We start from the raw sequence: 20,852 nt of genomic DNA on the forward strand, positions 1-20,852 counted from the left end.
ACTCATTGCACCATACGGAGATTCATGGTGGAAAATCAACGGTTCGATCCCTAGCTCTAGTTTGTGTGTAAAGATAACTTGTTCTCTTTGTCATTTCCAATGTCGAACCATGGAGGATCAACATGGAATGAAAAAGACAACTTGACTGTGTGTGCCTTGGTCCAAGATGCCAACCCAACCCATATTTATTCCCCTGCCAACTAGTAGCATTTGAGCCCTTAATTGGAATTTAGTCCTTACAAAAGAGTTTGTTGTTGCCAGGTGCATTATATGCCAGTAAAAGATGCAAGTGAGGTGAGTGTTGAAATACACTAGACAACATTGTTCGCTTTCTTAGGTAAATTGTTTATGTGCTTGCAATTAAATATGTATCAAGCAAGGAGGAATCGAGTTAAGAACTAGGTCACTGCACTGATAGCGTACATTGACCCCATGACTAGGCTTATCTAGGCTTCAGACGAGCCTAGACTAGAGACTAGACTAGAGAGGTATGTGGAAATATGTTGCACAACCTTCTTTCTCAACTTAAGCTTCTAGGGGACTAGTTAACATCATGAATTCAGTAGATGCATACCCATTGAAATATTGTACACATATCTCTTAAGCCCTGAGTTTTGGCTTATTTTGATGCACACACAATAAGATTTCCCATGAATTCACATTATTGACATGAGTTTCTCCAATACTCCAATTTAGAGTTGATTTTTTATTTGGAAAGATATATGTGTAAATAAATAACACATGAATCCAACATGGTTGCTTGAATCCATCACAAATTTAGGTAGCCAAATTCAAAGCGATTTTTCTTCCTGTTAGCGAGGCCGACATATGAGTCACTTCCTTTACTATGATTGGTACAAAAAAGCTTAGAGAAATGTATTCAATATATCAAGTCACCATATGGGGGTATATCTGGTTAAGTAATACAGAGGACTTCTAGATATCCTAGTAGTGGAACCGCAATGACGCATCTACACCAACTTGGGTTCGACTTGACGGAGGCGATTAGTTTCGCAATGTCAATTAGTTGGGAATATCGTCTCTTCTTGACTAAAAATGTCACCTCGCTCCTCCCCATCAGTATATGTGACTATCAAATTCACCATATGGGGGAACAACCTAGGAGTTCAGGGATTGACCCTGATAGATCATTATGTGCAAGGTGCAATTCCTGCAAGCTGGTAATACTGCTCAGGTCCCCTGGGATGCTGCCGTTCAGTTTGTTGTTTGTCAAATTCAGTATGGTAAGCCCTTTTATGTTCTTCAAACTGCGAGGGATGTTTCCTTGGAATGAATTGCGATCCAGCAAGAGGGTTTCAAGGACTACACAGCCACCAATGGTTGCAGGTATTTTACCAGACAGTTGGTTCCCGGATAGAAGAAGCTGCCCGAGATTTACCAAATTTCCAACTTCTGAAGGAAGAGGTCCCTCAAGCAAGTTATAAGACAAATCCAAATATATTGAGATTGATGATAGCATAATTTTGTTCGGGATTGAGCCAGAAAGATGGTTTGTGGATATATCTAGCAATGAAAGTTTGGTCAATTTTCCAATGCTTGATGGAATCGGTCCCTCCAAGCTGTTGATGCCTGCACCAAGCCTAGACAGACTGGTGAGGTTTCCAATGGAAGAGGGGATAAATCCTGATAAGTTGTTAGAACTCAGATATAACTCCTTCAATTGTGTAAGCTTCCCTATGCTCTCAGGAATGGCCCCAGTGAGCAAGTTGCCAGCAAGAACAAGCACCTCGAGACCTATCAAATTTCCAATATCCGATGGGATAATACCAGATATGCTGTTGTTAAAAATATTTAGATGTTGGATGTTTGTGGACAAGTTAGACAATGAGGTTGGTAATTGCCCGGAGAACCTGTTTTGTTCTATAGACATATGCCGCAACATGCTGCAGTTTGTCAAAGAAGTAAGGAACTTCCATTCTTGCTCATTGTGTGCCTCAAACTTGTTCCGAGTTAGGCTAAACCATCGAAGTTCCTGCAATGCACCCAATGCCGAAGGGACAACTCCACCAAATTCATTACTTGAAACATCAAAAAGCTGGAGTACGGACATGTTACTTAGTGATGGAGGCACAACTCCGGTGAATTGGTTGACCCCAAACAAAAAACTTTGCATCCTTGGAAGGCTTCTGCCCATATCAGTTGGTAAATGGCCGTGTAGGTTGTTGCTCATCACACAAAGTCCGTACAGGGATGACTGGTTGTACAGCGAAAGAGGAAGCAAACCTGAGAGGTTATTCATGGCCAGCTGAAGGAACCCGAGATGTGGATTGTTCCCAATGCCCTCGGGAATGGATCCCCCGAGATGGTTAGCTGCCAGGGACAAGATGGTTAACCGGGTGAGGTTCCCGAGTGATGATGGGATATTTCCAGTGAGGCTGTTGTTGTATAGCTGTACAACACGTAGCGACTGCATGTCGCCGATCTCATTAGGTATGCTTCCTTGTAACCCCTTGTTGTCAGCGATTGTCATCAACCTGAGGCCGGTGCAGCGGCTAATGTTGCTTGGAATCACACCGGTGATCATATTCCCTTGCAGGCCAAGGTACTCGAGGCGGCGGAGGGAGCCGATGCTGGGAGGTATCTGACCATACAAGGGGTTGAAGCTTAAGTTGAGCATATGGAGGAATGTGAGATTGCCGATGGCGGGGGAGATGGTGCCAGTGAGCCCCTGGGAGTTGAGGTCCAGAGCGACCACCCTCGACTGGTGCCTCCGGCTGCATGTGACGCCTTCCCATGAGCAGTAGCTGACGCTCCGGTTCCAGGAGGCCAGCACCCCGGAGTGATCGGAAATTCTTTCCTTGAAAGCTGCAAGAGCTCTCTCGTCACCGTCGTGTGCGCACGTCGCCCCCATGGTGGAGAGCAGGAGAAGCACAAGACATCTGAACCCAACGAGGCGCCGTGGCAGCGGTGTACCCCTCCACCACATGGTCTGCTGCGTCGTATTGCTTCTTCGTGCAGTTCTTTTCGCTCTCTGCTCCCTTTCCTTGGTTTGATTCATCGGAGGTACAAGATGATCTGCTTTTCCAGACGCGGAGTTGGCACGGTGTCCACAAAGCCTTTCTCCGTAGTAAAATATAGCAGCACCAACATTTTCCTGTTAGTGACCTCAGGCCGAATTTGATCATTCCCGCACCTTTGTTGACAGCCGCAATGAATAAAACAATCAGTATAATTTTTTCTATGCCCTTCTGTAAGGACAAAAGAGAAAGCTGAGAATGGAGAAGGAAAGAACAGGTGGCCGTTTTTTTTTTTTTTTTTTTTTGGTGTGATGCTTCAACAAAGGGGGCTGGAAATGCAAGAAAAGTAACTTTGAAGAGCTGAGTCATTTACCAAAAGTTGTGGAAGTTGGGAACATTCCCTTCAGGGCTAGTTTAACAAATCCATTTGGTAACACTTGGCATGACTTGGGCCTTGGCTATGGTCCAGCTGTTGACATTACTGAAATCGAGAATGCACATACGTCATTACAGCAGGAATTACAAGCCCTGGCTGGACCTTGCCATTTCCAAGTGCAAGGCCTACTGGTCCAAGTATGGCAATGTAGACAGCTCGCACATTCGACATTGCTGCGCAAGCAAACAATGACATGTATCACTCTGTCTTCATATTTTTTGACCACGTGTTTTTTAGGTAGAATAATGGTATGTCTAACATAGTTCAGCAACATATTCTTGTCATTCTTGTCTTAATAATCTAGCTCTTACTCATGTATCAACTACACGCACAGTGATTTATAAGTCACAACATAGTAAATATTCTTTTGCTGACTCGAGAATACAGTGGGTGTTTTATGGAATATGAACTGACAGAACAATAAATGTTCAACAAGGTAGTATAGAAACCAAGCTGTCATTATATATGCATAAGAATGTGGAGGAAAATGGAGCATTCTCCATGTCAGAACTCAGAACCATGTATCCTAGAAAGAAAATGCACCCATAAAAAATATATTAAATTATGACCAGTCTCTCACAGTTAAAGGCTGATTGATTTAAGTACAGATTGACTTAATAAACTGATGGAGAGGAAATGTTGTCTTATTTACACCCAAATTACTAAATGCTGTCACAGATGTTGATGCATATAAAGTGCACAATACAGTACAGCTGATAGTTTACATCACAATATACTGGACTTAAGAATAGATTCAGATGATCCAACCGGCTCGTGGTAGTGGTTTGTTTATATGATTTGACATCAATTCATCTTTGATTACTGAGGTAGGCATCCCTGATAAAATGCATCTCTGCAGTAGCATCACTTGTTGACATCCTTTCTCTGGGCAATTGCTTTAAGCATAGGACGCCAAGCTGGATGATGGCAGCCAAACATTCCCGGGCTCTGGTTATATGTTCTGCATCAACACTATTGTTTGCTTCATCATGCAGCCAAATGTTGGAGTCTGCTATCTCCATGACATTCCCAGAAAGACCTGCTGCCTCTGCAAAGTATTGCAGGGTTAACCCATCTCTGAACATATCGTCTGTCGGGCACCTTCCAGTAAACATCTCGATCAAGGTGACCCCGAGGCTGTACACGTCAGGGATAGCGCTTCAATAAAGGGGGCTGGGAGTGCAACAAAAATAACTTTGTAAGATTAGCGGGCACAGAATATTCCATGTGCTCCGTCACCACCTTCAGCAAATGACTTTGCCAACTACTTGAAGATCAACTATCCACATTTGGCGAGTTCTGTGAGCGACAGCTCCATTACTGAATTATTAACTGTTATTATCTACTACTCCCTCCGTTCCTATATATAAGTCTTTTTAAAGGTTTCATTAAAAGACTATATACGGATGTATATAGACATACTTTAGAGTGTAGATTCACTTATTTTGCTCCGTATGTAGTCCTTAGTAAAATCTCTACAAAGACTTATATTTAGGAACAGAGGGAGTACATGTCTAATATCTGCACCCCCAACCAACTTTCAGGCTTGTACAGAGATAATGATACTGTTTAGGAAGGACAACGCAGTTGGTTCACAGCACGCCAGCACCTGGGAACGGTCGGAAATCCTTTCCTTGAAGGCTACCGGAAGGGACTCCCTCATCACCGTTGCCTGTACGAGCCCATCGTCGCTCCCATGGTGGGGAGAAGGAGAAGCACAAATGGCAGCAGCGGCATGCCCGCCCACCGCATGGTCTGCTGCGTTGGGTTTGTTCTTTTCGCTCTCTCCTCCTCCTTAGGTACAAAATCACTGGAGCTACAGGATCTGTCTTCCCAAATAGGAGCCTTTCTCCAGATTAAAATTGCAGTGCCAACCTTTTCCTGCCTGCTGGTGACCTCACCTCAGTCCGAATTCTGGCTTGTTGACCCTGATTAATTGGAGCTGTATCTGGTCCCACATGCATCCATGATGATGTTGAAACCCAAGGATCCATCAAGGCGTGGCGCAATGAATAGACAGCAAGAACTGCCTGACTGGAGGCAAGGATAAGTTTTTGTATGCCTTGTGCGGGAAGAGCAGGTGGCTGTTTTTTGTAGGGTGTCTGTTGGCTTTTCTTATCCAAGGGTGAGCAAGTTGAGTGATTATTCCCAGCAAGAGGTTGGGCAGTACTTCAAGAAAGAGCGCTGGAAATGCAACAAAAGTATTTCCTCCGTTCATAAATATAAGATGTTTTAACTTTTTTGTGAATCAACTGTACATGGACACGTTTTGGTTTTTTATTATTCAAGTGTCAGCAAGTTGAGAATGGAGAAGGGAAGAGCAGGTGGCTGTTTTTGTGGAGTGCCTGTTGGTTTTTTCTATTCAAGGAAAAGGGAAGTTGAGTGATTATTCCCTGAACCTGCAGCAAGAAGCTGAGCCGAGGTGCTTCAACAGAGCGCTCTGGAAACGCAACAAAAGTACTCGTGCCAAAAAAAAGGTCTTACATCATGGGACGGTGAAGAGCCGACTCCAGTGCTTATTTACCCCCCCCTCTGAATCAGCCCTCAACCTGAAACTGCCGCAAGAAGCTTAGCCAACAAAATGGACTGGAAATTCGACAGAGGTAACTTTGAAGAAGCGAGCCAGAAAAGAGAAGTTCATGTCTTGTGATGTTACCATATAGCAACCTTTTTTTATCACTTGATTATGTAAAGAAGTCATTTTTTTTATATACCTGGCAGTGTGGTGGCCGCTTTTGCAATGTTATTATCTTTTGTCGGATTAATAGCTGGAGTCTTTTTTCTTTTTCCCTGAAAAAGTTTTAATTGTATTTCGGAAGATGCCGCGTGGGCAGCACGTTTCGAAGCAATGGCCGGGTGTTGTTACTAATACTCCCTCGTATAGATACATCCTGTTTGAACGACAAGTTAATCACGGACGAACGAACGAACGAACAGGGATAAGAGGAGTATGCTGAAAGACAAGTTGAAGCTTTTCATGCATTCACGGAAAATATATATATGTTTATCAGTCGCATACTACTTAACAAAAAAGAGAACAAATCTTTTTGCGAAACAAAAATCGAAATCACAGGGAGGGAAGGAAAAATGACAAGCTTTTCTTATAGGCAAAGGAAGAAAAAAAAAACTGGTTGCAACGAACAAGGAAAACAAAAAGCCATACGAAACAAGCACGTACGTACTTCTCAGATGGGCCGAGCTCTGTGTGGGTATGTCGCTCAGACGGGCTGCGCCGTGTCGTCCATTCTGCAGCCCAGCGCCCACGAGCCCTTCTAAGCCGCGCGAGACGAGAGGCAGCTGCTACGCCAAACATTTAGTCCCACCTCGGAAGTTGGCAGGGAGAGAGACCTGTTTATAAGGCGGGGCGCAGCGAACGGTGACACGACCTTACTTGAACAGGATCTGTTCTATAGGCTCGTACCGCTGCATCCTTTACCAATAAGGAGGCAAGCACTTCAGTCTGGTTGATGCATTCTGACCTCTGGGCCAGAGCGTGATTAACGGCCAGGATCACCTGATGGGTGCCCATCCAACGGCTGTAGAGGATCGTTCCTGCCTGGTGCAGGGTGGCCCAGAGGTTGTCTGACAGACTCCACAATCATTTTTTTTCTTTCCTCTGCTTATGTACATCTTTTTTCTTCTAGCTGCGAGATCTAGAAATTAGCTACGCCTTTGTTTATGCAAATCTTGTTTCTGCTGCTTCCTCAATGAATTTTTAGCAGCACAAAATCCCTTTTTCATCTACTAAAACGTCTGGAAAAATAGCTGCACATCTGAAATTATGAGGTCATAACACGGCAGTGACGGTGGCAGGGAAGCCAAACAAAGATGGATCATTCAAAGCTTTTCTGCTTCAGACTGAAGATGAAACACACCAACATTAACCAATCACATTATTGTCTATTATTATTCTCTCTTTTGCACAGACAAAGTATCACAGACGAACCCGGCAACGCCGGCTGACGACACCCCACCATCATCGGTATTACATTTTGATATTCATTTCGCTGCTGCACATTTTTATTCAAGGCTACACGCACACAACGACAGATTCAGTTCATGCTGCACCCCTCCTTGGCTCCGTCGATCGACGCCAGCTGAGGCGGGCGAGCGACTGCCTCCCTCCTCCTTGTCCATCTTACATGTTCGGCTTAATCTTGAGCCGCGACGCCAGCTTCTGCCCGAGGGACGCATCGCACTGCAAACAGCATTGGTAAAAAACATGGTTGGTTTCATATGATCTAGGTACACGCATAATAACAGTATAACAGTGCATCGTCACCCGCTGGCAACTGAGAGTGAATGAACAACACAAGGATGTACCTGTGACCAGTATGAGACCCAGATGCTCTGGATTTCATGGGTGACACGAGCATCCGTGAGCGCATCAACCCACCGCTGGAGGAAACGGTCTTGCCTATGTTTTCATATAAGAAACAACTCGGTTAGCAACGCTGCTTGATTTCTTCTATCCGTCTGAAAAGACTTCAAACAAATCAAACGGAGTTGGGACAACGTACCTGGCAGGGTCGAAGGACCGATATCTCTCACCAGCCTGCTTGAAATTGTTCTCCTTGTCGATAATGCACTGCAGTTCCAAAAGTACAAATGTAGCAAAACCATTTGTTAAACACATGGTGGGCGTTTAATCCCCGGAGTATTTAAGTCACCACTCTTAACAAAATAGCTGGAAACAGTTCTAATGGGCTCAAGGGCTGACGAATGGCTGTGGTGAGACAAGAATTCTGACATTCCAAGCTGCATACCTTCTCCCGGCAGCCAGATAGAACACGCGGAGGCATAGGGTACTTTTCAGCATGACGAGTAGGATCAAACCTTGAAGGGAAGTAGTTCACCTGAAAATCAAGCAAAATACATGTAAATGCAGTGAAGTTGAAACATAACTACACATTATTTCTGTCAATTGGAGGAAGTACTGCATCATGCATGCAGAATGGGATGAAAAGCTCTAAAGAAGAAAGTACCTCCTCATCCCTGTGAATGAAATTCATTAAGCCATCATGATGGTTGTTGTGGTGAGCACATTTCGGGGCATTCACGGGGAGCATCAAGTAGTTTGGACCAAGACGGTGCCTTTGGGTATCAGCATATGAGAAGATCCTTGTCTGGAGCAGCTTATCATCAGAGTAGTGGATTCCAGGGACAGTGACTGCTGGGCAGAAAGCAAGCTGTTCATTTTCCGCGAAGAAATTGTCAATGTTCTTGTTCAGTACCATCCGTCCAACTGGTTGCAGTGGGATGATGTCCTCTGGCCAGGTCTTGGTGACATCAAGAGGGTCAAAGTCAAATCTATCCTCGTGATCAGCATCAATGGTCTGGATGAAAAGCTTCCATTCTGGGTAATTCCCAGCTGCAATAGAATCAGTCAAGTCCTTTGTGGCATGGGTGTGGCAGGTGCCTCCAACAGTAACAGCTTCATCATCCAAGAGGCACTTCACACCACATGTAGGTTTCCAATGGAACTTAACCAGGTGAGCCTTTCCATCCCTGCTGATTAAGGTGTAGGTGTTGACACCAAAACCGTCCATGTGCCTGTAGTTGAGTGGAATGCCAACATCGTCAAATAGGAAGGTGAACATGTGCAGACTCTCCGGGTGGTGCGAAAAGAAGTCAACTACTCTCCAGTTCTCCTGCATGTTGGTCTTCGGACTTGGCTTGAAAGCATGGACCATGTCAGGGAACTTCATCCCATCTCGGATAAAAAACACAGGCATATTGTTCCCAACAAGGTCAAAGTTACCCTGAAAATGCATGCCAGCAGATGTCAGTCAAACTTACAAATTGACTTAAAAGGTCTGCAGCCATAATTATCCACAAGTGCAGCCGATAAACAGTTTATTACATAGAAGGGAAAATAAGGCAGGGCAAAGGATTCAATCCTTATAAACAGTGTCAGATTTTATACTACTACATAAGGGAATATGTGCTATGGTCTCAACTTGCAAAGCAGCCAGAATTTTAGTGCTTAAAAGGCTTGGACAAAAAGGCATTATGGCGAATTGACATGCTACTGGAAGATAAACTGCTCGAACGTGATTGTACACGGCATAAAGTAGCTTTAACAACAATCTCATCTCAAAAGGAAAAACATGAAATACGACATTAAGAATGATCATCAGTACCTCTCTGGTGTAGAACTTCACTGCAAAACCACGTGGATCCCTGAGGGTCTCAGGGCTTCCACGCTCATGCACAACGGTAGAGAACCGGACAATAACCGGGGTCTGAACCCCAGGAGCCCGGAGAAAGTCAGCACATGTGAGCTGAGAAACATCATGAGTCACCTCAAAGAACCCCTTTGCACTGGCTCCCCGTGCATGAACAACACGTTCAGGTATGCGTTCCCGGTCAAATTGTGCAAGCTTTTCAATCAGATGGTAATCCTCAAGGAGGATAGGTCCTGTGAAATGAAGAGTTCATCATCAGGTCAAGGCACAAATTAATTAACCATGGGAGAAAGATAAGAAAAGGAGAAGCTTCTGGGCATAGCTACAGAAACAAAAGAGGAAAAATCACACTGGAAAACTTCAGATAGCTTTTACCATCACTTTCATGAAAATCGGGAATTTGCTACGACAAACAGCCATGTTTGGAGTTTGGAATTCCAATCGCTTTCAAAGTTGGGGAGCTATTCTGAACAATCAAACTTTGGTTTTGGAACCAGTTTAGAAGCTTGGGCTATGCTGAACATAGATGAAGTGTTGTTGTACGATTAATGTGTTTTTGTGAGTACAGAAACCGCTCCTACCTTACATCAACATCAGGTTAGTGCCAAGAGCAAAATCTACGTAAGAGTAACGGACCACCGCGCGGTCCAGACAGATCGCAGTCTTGGAGCCTCCAATCATCTCACATGATGGGATAACCACTATGACTGGACGGCGACATGGCATGCCGTGTGAAAAAGGTGTTGCTTGTTATCTTCCCCGTTGAGCAACCCTATGGCACGACGGCGACGGGCGAAAAATATGAATCCTTCTTGTATGTTTGCTAGAAAAGTTTTTGTGAGGCTGGACCGCGGAGAAGGGCACGTTGTGAATGAAGCTAGTACAAATTCATTCAAGCGCTTGCAGGAACCAAAGCTAGGCCGGTAGGTGAATGTAATGGACGGGTACAAACGGTGGAGCAAGACAGAGCAGGAGGATGAAAATAGGCGGTCGTATCGAATATGCTAGCAGTAGCAGAAGATGTACAAGGGCATGTGAATTGACAGCGCAGATCCAGAGAGAATCGAGGCGAGCACAGGATGGATTTCAATTTCGCTACCAGAGCAGAGAGAAGCGATCTAAGGTAAGCTAAGGTGAGCATAGGGCGGAGGGGATCGGCAAGAAGAGGAGATGGGGGTGGGGGTGGGGGTTACGGACCTCGGTGTCCGACGGTGAGGGCGTTGTTGTTGTTCCAGACGGGGGCGCCGGAGTTGGTGGTCCAGTAGGCGGAGTTGGCCCCGCTCGTGGGCCGGTGCTGCGAAGAAAGCAAGAAAAGCGAGCGGTGAGATGAGCGAATCGGCGATCTGGTCCGGCTGGCGGAACCGGATCGCTGGGGGGAAGAAGGGGAGGGAGGTAGTACCTTGTAGGGATCCATGGCCGGGGCCGGCGATCGATCCGGGCGGTCGCTTGCGTGTCCGGACGGGGACGGGGGAGGGTGGTGTGGTGGGCGATAAGGTCGAGAGGGGAGTTGGCGAGGAAGAAGGAAGAAAGCTGGTGGAGGAAGGAAGCGGCGGGTCGGGTCGGGTCGGGTCGGCCTTTTGTAGCTGTTGGGCCGGTTCGCGCCCACCTTATCAGCTCCGGTGGCCGGCGGGCCGGCGGGTGGGCGGGGCCCGCGCGCAGCCGCAGTGCGCCGTAGACTGCGCGATTGGTGGTGGTGTCCGTCACGTACTCCTCCTCAGTTTGCTTGCATCATCGCGCCGGATGGGGATGGAGATGGAGATGGAGGATGGAGGCGTCGGTTAGAGATGGATCATGGATATTTCTTTATTTATTTCCTCTCTCGTCTCGTCACGTCACGGCACGGCACGGCGCATCAGATGGATGTAGAGATCGGCGCCGCCGGTGGGCATCAATCTGGACTAGTTCACACCACATGGATGGGCTCTTCTCTTCTCTTCTCTTCTGGGTCACGGCCCATCTTCCCTGGACTGTCAAGGGGAGTCCTGGAACCACTAATCAAAGCACATCCGACTCAACGGAACAAGGACACCCTCCGTACCTACATAACTATAGTGGAGTTCTCTCCAACTACAAGTAAAATGTTCAGTGAACTTACCGTCCGTCTATTAGGGTGTAGGGATGAGTCACTAAACCTGAGTTCGTTTTCAAGTCGTGCCAATATTTCCCTTTCAAAAAAAAATCATGCCAATATTTTTCTTCTTTGTAGAAGGCCTAAGGCATATGCCCCGAAAGCCCATGGAAGTGGTAATTAGGCCATAAGTTCAGTTTAAAAGGTTTGCGTGGCTTAATCTCTTTATTACATGCATACTTTCTACTCCCTCCCTACCTACATAACTATAGTGCACTTCTCTCCAACCACAAGTAAAATGCCCACTGAACTGATCGTCCGTCCCGCAGGACCGTTGTGCTCCGACGATTGCGAGGGCGATTAGGGTTCTGGTTGTCTGCTTCTCGTTCCCATCCCCTTCCGGCAACTATTAATCCCAGGCGGCTTCAACCACAACCCATTCACATCACAACCTTCTGCGCAATCCTAGGGCGCGCGGTCGTAATACACCTTCAACCCTAGGCGGTGGCGTGGTGACAGGAAGATGCAGGGAGTCGGGAATATGGTGCGTACACTGAAGCTCTCGGAGGAGGAAAGGAAGTGAGTCAAGATCATGATGCCAGCAAAAGAGAAGGGGAACAACTCGGAACCACTGGCTGTTGGCAATGTGTTGTCGGAGATGCCAACCCATCCGGATGCAATCAGCCTATCACTTGGTCGTGTCTGTTTGTGACAGCCCGAGACCGACGCCCCAGAAGATTTCCCCTTTATTTCCGTTTCCGTCGTGTGGTTAGTTTTATTTGTTGCATCATCATGTAGTTTGCATCATGGCATCATGTCATCTGTGCTTGTCTGGTGTGGCTAGTTGCACCTCATTGTTTGAGTGTGAGCGCATGTGTGTATGTGTCTTAGGGCCTTGCAACATGATTGGGTGCAACAAGTTCAAGCTCGTAACCCCTGTGGCACCATGTTTTCAAACTCCTTTCCTTCCATTTAGTTGAGGCAGATTTAAAAGTTCATGTTTTGGTTCAAAACAAAATGTTCCTCCTCTTCAAAATTTCTTTGTATTAATTGTGGGGTGCAACACTCATTTATTTGAATTTTTTTTCCTTTTGGTTTTATTCAAAAACAGAGCCCCATTTCATTTAAAAGTAATTTTTTTTCCTTTTTCTAAAAATGTCCCACTTATTTTCTTAAACTTTGGCAACATTTTAGATGCCCAAATGTGTTTCTATTTTTGTTTTACTCCTTTTATTTTATCTTCTGGATTTATTCAAAATCCATTTATTTTATTTTTGCAAAAACATTTCCTTTTAGTTTCAGAGAGAGAGGAGAAAGCGGAGTGGGCTTCCTGGCCCATCTCCTTTCTTTCTCTCGCGAGCCCACCTCCCTCTTCTCTCCCCCTCGTCTCGATCCGTCTCCTCCGCCCTGCGTAGCCTCGCCCGATCCCCTCGTCGGGCATCCCAGCGCTCAAGTGGCTCAAAGCGGAGTTTGGTAGCTATGCATAGCATGCTCAAGGTTAGAGTTGGAAAGGAAGGAACAGAGGAGGGGAGAACCATAGGAGCTATGGATTCAGCCGATCAAGTGGCAAGTCTGGTAGTGGAAGTGATAGCTTATCATGGCGTAAGGAGGGGGACGCAATAATGGTGGAAAGGAGGGGGTCACAGAGAAAGGAGACGAAGTAACATACCCTCACAAATTTGCGATAGAACCTACCAGGTGAGGGAACTCAAAAAAGCTCACTATGGAGGCTGCGGCTTTACAGGAGGTTGTAGGTCAGGAGAAGACAGGGAAGGAGTCGGAACAGAGTGAAGGAGCAGGTGGTGGGGACAACAAAAAAGCTATGATAGATGATAATACCCACCTGTTGGTGATTGAGATGCAGCAGAAGGGGGACGGGAGCTAGTCTGAGAAGCTGGAGAAGGGGAAAGGTCAGGGAGGTGATGGTAACAGGCAAGTTCAGGGGATGAAGAGGTACAAGAAAAGTCACAAGGAGGAAGGGAATGGAACGCCTGGCAACCGAAACCGTGAACAAGTGCTTGGTCAGAAGAGGAGCAAGGAAGGAGAGACTGATCTCATGTCAGAGGCAAAAAGATGGAAGACAGAGGGTAGGGGACTAGTGGTGGGGGAGGCTACGGTGATTAGTGACAACAAGGAGGACAATAGCATATCGGCCAGGCTACAAGTTTGTAACTGCTAGGGACTCGGGAATGGCCTGACAGTTCAATCTCTTCTTGAACTAGGAAGAGTGGAAGATCCTGACATTTTGTTTCTGTCAGAGATAAGGTTGTATGAAAGGGAACTAGAGAGTTTTAGGTGGAAGTTAGGGCTCGCTAACATGTTTGTGTGGAACCCGATGGACAGAAGCAGGGGGGTAGCTATGTTCTGGAGGTGGAGAATAGATGTGACACTTAGATCATACGGAACGAGAAACATGGATGTCGATGCTAAGGAGGAAGATGGCTCGGTTCGGCGACTAACAGGGATGTATGGAGAATCAAAATCTGGGAGAAATAAGGAAACATGGAGGACATTAAAACTCCTCAAGCAATAACATCAACACGGGCGGTCGTGGCTATGTTTGGGTGACTTTAATGAAATCCTCTAAGAAGTGGAGAAAGGGGAGGTGCCCCTAGAGCGCAACACATGATGGATGGTTTTAGGGAGGCTTCGGAGGTGTGTGAGCTATCGGATCTGGGCTTTGAAGGCGATATATTCACATGGCGAAACCACACCACGAGTGTGAACACCTACATCTGCGAGAGACTGGACATGGCTACTAGAAATGAGGCATGGAAAATGAAGTTCCCTCCGCAGAAAGTTGTGAATCGGCTGCCCGGTCACTCTGACCATAGACCAGTCATTATTCAGACACAAGGTGATGATATGGGTGGATGAGGGGAGATAGAGGATTCATATTTGAAGCTCGTTGGCTGCAAGGGGAGGGCTGTGAATATGTCATACAGGAGGCGTGGGAGAGAAGCTGGGTGAGTAGAATATCGAATTCACTCACCACCATGGCCGCCGCCGCCGAGAGAGGGCTCCTCCGCCGTAGCCGCCGCCGGAGCTGAAGAATGGAGCGCGGGCAGTTTCGAACAGTTCTGGTCGGGCAGTTTGACGGGATGCGGTGCTAATTAATTTGGGTCCAAATTAGTTAAGACATGTCTTAACACAAGTTGGACTAGTTGACTAAGGTTTTAACGCATGTGTGGCCGTGAGCTATTTTCTCCCTTCAAACCGTCGCACGAGAGATATTTCATCGAAAGATGTCGCACTGCTTCCAATTAGATGGAAAGATGTCGCATCTGAGCTATTGGCCCGTGCAGATGCATGGCGCCGGCGATCCAGACGAGCGCCGCAACGTGTACCTGGCGGAGCTAGAGCCTAGAGGGGATATAACCTAATTAAATCATGGTCCAAAAAGCATGTCAGTCCATATTATGGTCCAACTATAGATGCAATTTTAATATGTGACGCGCGTTGCGTCAAAAAGAAATACTGTGTTCAGAAGAAAAAAAAAGGAATCATGGGTACAAGACGGGTTCCCTTTTCTTTCAGGAAAGAAAAGGGAGTCTCCCCCGTCGACGGCTCCCCTCCGCACGCAACCTCGGTCGTCGATGATGAGGAGATCGTCCAATCCATGCATGTGGATAGTTTTTAGACTATCGTGGTTTAGATTTTTAAATTGTTCATCATCATGGCTTTGGTGAAGGTAATGGCTGCACAACATAAAATTTCTTTAGATCCTACTCCGACAAGGCGATCTATCCTATGGTTGGGGATAGATTTTAAAAACTATTCTGTTCAATCAAGGATAGAGTGGGAGCGGTGGTATCTTCATGGTGGACCCGTGTCCTTGGATTTCTCCGTTGTGACGATGCTTGGTCTAGCGCCGACACACAACTTGAAAGGTAGTCCAGGACCGGATGTAAATCGTGGTCTGCATAGTCACGAGCTGAAAGATGGTGGTTCGTGGATGAAAGATATTGTTTTCTCCTCCGACATCTTAGTTGTGTGCGGGTGCTAGATCTGGAGTTTGATGGCGTTCCGGGGTGTCGTCTCGGTCTGATTCCTTCATAGATAATGGTTTCGTTTCTGACGAGCCATATTGAAGGTCCGCAAAGTTGCATTTCAGAGATGAAGCCATGGTGAGCTCGAGTGTGAAAATGATCCGTTATTGTTTTTCTATAAATAACTATGTGTGTAAATGCTGGGCATATTAAACGTTGGGGATATACTTATGCTCACGAAGATGTGTCTTAGTACAGTTATTTGGATGTTTGTGTCTTCCTATGGAGAGCCCAAAAACATCAAGGGAATTTGCTTCTAAAATCTGTTGGATTTAATTTACATGTAACACAAAATTAAACACGGACATGGCAGAAAAGTGTCTCTTCCGAAAAAAGGGTTTCCCCCGCTTTGTATTACAAAGCAACAAACCGATACAGTCAACAACAGATGCTGGGGCGGAAGCAGCACAATCACACCCAAAAGAAACTCCAGGAAGGTCCGGCGGAACCCACAAGCGTCGCCGCGTCGGTGTCGGCCAGGCCGACAGGGGTTTCCCCCGATCCCAACCTTCACCTCGGATGCTCCAGAGCCTGCCACCAAAGCGAACACCATCTTGCGCCACCGCGGTCATGAAGCCTCCACGCCGTCTCACCACGGCACCATGAAGTGAGGCCTGCACAGCGGGGAATAGGAGCCGGGACTAGGGCCACAACACCGTCGGCACGCGGGAGGGTACAACCTCCACTGTCGACGACGACAGCCGACCGGGCACAATAGCAGGAGCATACCAGGCCCGTGGGCCCACAGGCCCGGTCGGGCTCTCCACGCCCGTAAAGCTCCCGCCATCGCGCTGCAGCAGGCGTGCCTTCGACGTCGCCGCCCCACGTCTGAGCTGCTCCTCCTCCTCACCACACAGACGTCGATGAAGCCACATCGGGAACCGGCCCGCTAGGACCCAGATGGCCCCCACAGGGCCTAGATTTGGGCCGGGGACGCGCCACCGGCCAACCTGCGTCACCACGCCGTCTCATCGCCAAGGGGCAACACCACCACCTCACGCGTCGCCGGCCACTGCTGCCGGGTCGCCGGACCGTCGTCGAGCCGAGGAGCACCGCCGCCCCCCATATCCCGGGCAAGGAGGCGCGCGCGGGACCTGCCGCCGCCAACACCACCCGGCCAAGCGCCGGGGGCGGCCGTCGGCGGCGGCAGGAAGGGAAGGAGGAGGAGGGAGGCCGAAGAGGGGCGGAGCTCGCGCCGCCCCGGCCACCTCCCGGGGAGGCGGCCCGGGACGGATCCGGGAGGGGGACGGGGGGGGGGGGGGGGGGGGAGGGTGGCGGGGACGGACGACGGATCCGGGAGGGGACACCACTTTTCTCAGTCGTCTCGTTCGAGCTTCAGAAAAGTGTCTCTTGTCAGGTTGTTCTAATGTTTCAGGGATTTTTTTCTCATTTGGTAAAACCCAGTGGCGGAGCTAGCATCCAGACTATGGATGTAAGTATTTCTCTAAAACTCACAATTTTACTAGGGTTTTAAATTTAATTATTGCATATGTGTAGGTATCTTAGATAGTTAGTCAACGTTCTTGCCAAAATAATGGATGTATATTTGTACACCCAAGTACCCAAGCCTAGTAAACCACTTCGTCCCTATAGCAACTAATGGCCAGTTTGGCCCAAGAAAAACATGTTTTGTTGACTCAGCTCTACGGACGAACATTCTCTAGTATCGGAATTATTAATTTCCCTGAGAAATATCAACACATCTTTCACATATTTACCATATAATACTCCGTATCACTTACAACAAAATTCAGTGCCAGCAAATGAAGGAAGTAAAGTACATCTCCTTCATTTCTCTATTTCTTCAAGTTCCTCAATTGATGAACAATATTAACTGTCACAAATATTTCACTTCTGTATGTACACCATCTTCATTCCAGTTAGAAACTTACCTCACAGCCATCTCTATGTAGATTCTTATCCCATGAGTCTACATAGCTCTTATCCATCTCTTTCCAAGACCAAGGCAATTCAAGAAAAAAACCATCATGAGATTTACTATGGAGTTGAGTTCATCATGAGATTTAATTCCACCGTGCATAATCCTTCTTCTACGATTGGCACTTCCGGGCAAGCTGAATCAGAGAGTTTGCCTTCCTCTGTGCTCTGCTCGTGCCGCTCTTGGCAATTTCCGTGAGATGCTCCTGGAGGCCGAACCCGAGGGCGTGCACCATAAGGGCATTATTACATGATCCAAGCTCGAGGATAACAGACAATGCACACTCCTTGTTCTTGGGCGTCCCCTCTTTGATGATCCGCACAAGGGTCTCGACGAAACTCTCTGTCCCAATCGTGGCCCGACAAGCAGAGTTGGAACCAAGCAGGAGGAAGATAGAGAGGGCCTCATCAACCATACTGAGCTTCGCGTCGTCGAGAATTTTGAGCAGCACGGGGACAATGCCGGCCTCAATAGCTCTTAACTTGTTCTGGTGGTTCAGCAATAGGTTGAAGATGGCGGTGTTAGCGTCCTTCTTCCCTCTGATCGTGCCATTCTTGAGGAGGTTCACCAACGGAGGCACACCTCCCAAGGCCCCTATGACCACCTTGTTCTCGTCCACCATGGACAGGCTGAAGAGCGCGGCCGCAGAGTTCTCCTGCCCCTCAACACTGCCGTTCTTGAGGACTTCAATGATTAATGGGATGGCATTTCCCTTGGCAATCAACACCTTGTTGGCCTCGTCGATCGAGAGGTTGAGCAACGACGTGACCGTGTTGTCCTGGATCTTCTTGTCCGGGTACTGCAGGAGGCCGACAAGGGCCGCGATGCCACCACTGTCAGTGATGAGTGTGCGGTTCTCCGGGCTCTCCTTGGAGAGCGACCGGATCTTCTTGACGGCCTTGCGCTGCACGTCGAGGTTTGGCGATGACAGGTCCTTCACCAACGACGGGATGAGTACCTCCTTACTCACTTCCTCGACAGGAGGTTCGTCAGCTCTTGTCTGGATCTCTACCTTGTTATTCTCACACCACTGCAGGATCAAGTTCTTGAGAGCAAAATTGGGCGCCAGCGACAGATGCGCCAACGGCTGCTGCGTCTTGGGACACGTTCGCTGCCCCGCGTCCAGCCACTTCTGGATGCTTCTCCTCTCGTAAGTCTGCAGGATAATTAGAGCATTCAGATTATGATGGGCTGATCGCCAAGATGAAGAAGAATTCCCCACACAATCGTGTGCGACTAAAATGTCCTGTACGTAATGAGGAGCACGGACCCGGCCGCTGGCGATGATGACGGGGTCGGTCATGATCTCGAGGGAGATGGGGCAGAGGAAGTCGTTGGGGATCATGAGGGAGGGGCACTTCTCCAGGTACTTGGGGATATGGACCTCGCCGAGGATGTTCTTCTCGTCGATGCCAGCAACGTCCTTGAGCTTGTTGAGAAGCTCGATGATCTGCTCTGTGCTCTCGGGTTGCTGCCCGTTGCGCTCGTTGATGAGCTTCTTGATGGCCATGGTCTCGGCGCGCAGGTCGGCCAGGCTCTGCAGCTCGAGCTTCTTGGCCAGCCGCTCCAGGATGACCCTGTCGGCGCTGCGGTCCTCCTTGTCCTGGAGCACCACCAGGAAGTCCATGGCGAGCTCCATGTCCTGGGTGTCGGCCCTCTTCTTGCTCCGCTTCAGCTGCGCGTTGATGAGCTCCACCTGCACGCGCATTGGTCGTTTTAGTTGGTTATTAGAGATCAGACGCAGCATCCATCCATCAACAGACCCACAATTTAACTTCTTGCAGGCGGGGTGCGTCGGAAAACGTACTTGCTCCTTGACCTCGTCGGAGATGCCGATGTCCGAGTAGGGCATGCCGTCCAGGGCGAGGTTGACCTTCTCGTAGACGGCCCGGAACCTCCCCTGCACGGCCTCGCTCTCCAGCGACTGCACGCGGCCATGAAAACGAAAGACGAGTCAGAAAAATCCGATTCTTTTTTGACGGCGGGAGAGACGCGGGCCAAGACTAGAGGGGAATACGGACGAGGAAGATCTTGCTGCCGTCGTGGCAGCAGCGGAGGAGGCGGCGGGCGGCCTGGAAGGCGCGGCTGAGGAGCGCGAGGCGGCGGTAGGCGTCGTCGGTGAGGGGGCGGGGCGGGGAGGCCTCGCGGAGCTCCTCGATGAGCGGGAGCACGAGCTGGAGCCAGCGGAGGAGGGTGAAGCACTCCTTGCGCTGCGAGCGGCGGAACTCCTGGAACGCGCGCGCGGCGCCGACGGTGGCGAGCAGCTCGTCCAGCAGGTCCACGTCGGAGAGATGCCGCCCCGACGGCTCCGGCGGGTCCGGCTCCCCCGCCGGCCGCGCCCCGAACATGGACGACAGCATCGGTGGGCAGGCACTGATGCGGAGGGCGGGAGGCGAGAGCTTGGCGGGGGTAGGAAATGGCGATGGATCAGGGGAGCGGAGGGGGATGAAGGCCGTTGTTTTGGCGGGACGACCTCCTGAATTCCAGGAACCCAACGACTATATAGGCTTCTAAAATAGCAAACATGAAGACGTCACCCAAAAAGACTTGTGGAGGACGAGCACCTCGTACGACTTTATCCCAGCCATTCACATGCAATCACACAGATTGATATTCTTGCCATTCCAATGAATAAAATGAAGCATGCATGCATGCATTTCAAAATATAACATTTAGCATTGATTAGATGGACCAAAAGTGGGGTATAAGTTGCAAAAGAAAAAAATACCGATAAGCTCGTCTTTGAATGAGGTTTTCTAGTTTGTGATTAAAATTGTTTTCTTAATATATTGAACACAGTGCAGTACGCACATACATTCGTCCATACGAACGCACGCATGCACACTATAACGTACGAGCATCTTCGAGAGACTGGATCAGCACATCATGTTGAGATTGAAGTAGTCGCCACATACACCTTCATAGTTGATGAGAACGTCTTCTTCCACTGAACGTACATCGCTGAAAGATCTTAAATAAATCCAGAAGAACGCGTGCGGGCTCATCGCCTCTCGTGCGGAACGTATTGCCTTTTGCGCATTCTACCCCCGCTTAAACGATTGCTATTCCCCGCTTTTTCGACTCTTCCTCTGTCAAAAGTGACCTAGAAGCTAAACATTAAGTCTGAGACATGAACTCTGGTGGGGAGAGGATACAACTGTCCGCCTAACAATCCAATAACAAGTTGGTTTACA

The 20,852-nt window shown here is 48.2% G+C and overlaps 2 protein-coding genes and 1 non-coding gene across 3 annotated transcripts; 1 reads left to right on the top strand and 2 right to left on the bottom strand.

Annotated features, from left to right (window-relative positions):
- Positions 1 to 6,795: 6,795 nt before the first annotated feature.
- Positions 6,796 to 7,006, top strand: LOC123414556. Its single transcript, XR_006614491.1, has one exon. It is a non-coding gene; the product is annotated as a small nucleolar RNA U3 (small nucleolar RNA).
- A 288-nt stretch (positions 7,007 to 7,294) lies between these two features.
- Positions 7,295 to 11,178, bottom strand: LOC123407150 (catalase isozyme 1). Its single transcript, XM_045100220.1, has 8 exons — positions 11,002 to 11,178; positions 10,800 to 10,896; positions 9,558 to 9,835; positions 8,400 to 9,176; positions 8,181 to 8,270; positions 7,935 to 8,002; positions 7,738 to 7,831; positions 7,295 to 7,612 (listed from the first exon to the last, which is right to left on the bottom strand). The coding sequence occupies exons 1-8, from the start codon at positions 11,014 to 11,016 to the stop codon at positions 7,553 to 7,555; spliced, it is 1,479 nt and encodes a 492-aa protein (XP_044956155.1). The 5' UTR covers positions 11,017 to 11,178; the 3' UTR covers positions 7,295 to 7,552.
- Positions 11,179 to 17,393: 6,215 nt separating this feature from the next.
- On the bottom strand, positions 17,394 to 20,029 carry LOC123412255 (U-box domain-containing protein 15-like). The gene is made up of 4 exons (XM_045105203.1): positions 19,680 to 20,029; positions 19,466 to 19,582; positions 18,929 to 19,354; positions 17,394 to 18,814 (listed from the first exon to the last, which is right to left on the bottom strand). Exons 1-4 carry the CDS (start codon positions 20,016 to 20,018, stop codon positions 17,771 to 17,773), a joined length of 1,926 nt encoding a protein of 641 aa, XP_044961138.1. The 5' UTR covers positions 20,019 to 20,029; the 3' UTR covers positions 17,394 to 17,770.
- Between the last annotated feature and the right edge of the window lie 823 nt (positions 20,030 to 20,852).

This window comes from Hordeum vulgare, chromosome 7H (genome assembly GCF_904849725.1).
Source record: "Hordeum vulgare subsp. vulgare chromosome 7H, MorexV3_pseudomolecules_assembly, whole genome shotgun sequence".
NCBI lineage: Eukaryota > Viridiplantae > Streptophyta > Magnoliopsida > Poales > Poaceae > Hordeum > Hordeum vulgare.

Excerpts from the sequence above, each read along its gene's own strand:
- LOC123407150 (XM_045100220.1), bottom strand. Across the intron at positions 9,177-9,557 it reads TGAAGTTCTACACCAGAGAG|GGTAACTTTGACCTTGTTGG; the intron begins GTACTGATGATC and ends ATGCATTTTCAG. Across the intron at positions 8,271-8,399 it reads TCATTCACAGGGATGAGGAG|GTGAACTACTTCCCTTCAAG; the intron begins GTACTTTCTTCT and ends CTTGATTTTCAG.
- LOC123412255 (XM_045105203.1), bottom strand. The coding sequence starts at position 20,018 with ATGCTGTCGTCCATGTTCGGGGCGCGGCCGGCGGGGGAGCCGGACCCG. Across the intron at positions 19,583-19,679 it reads ACGGCAGCAAGATCTTCCTC|TCGCTGGAGAGCGAGGCCGT; the intron begins GTCCGTATTCCC and ends GGCCGCGTGCAG. Across the intron at positions 18,815-18,928 it reads TCATCATCGCCAGCGGCCGG|ACTTACGAGAGGAGAAGCAT; the intron begins GTCCGTGCTCCT and ends ATTATCCTGCAG.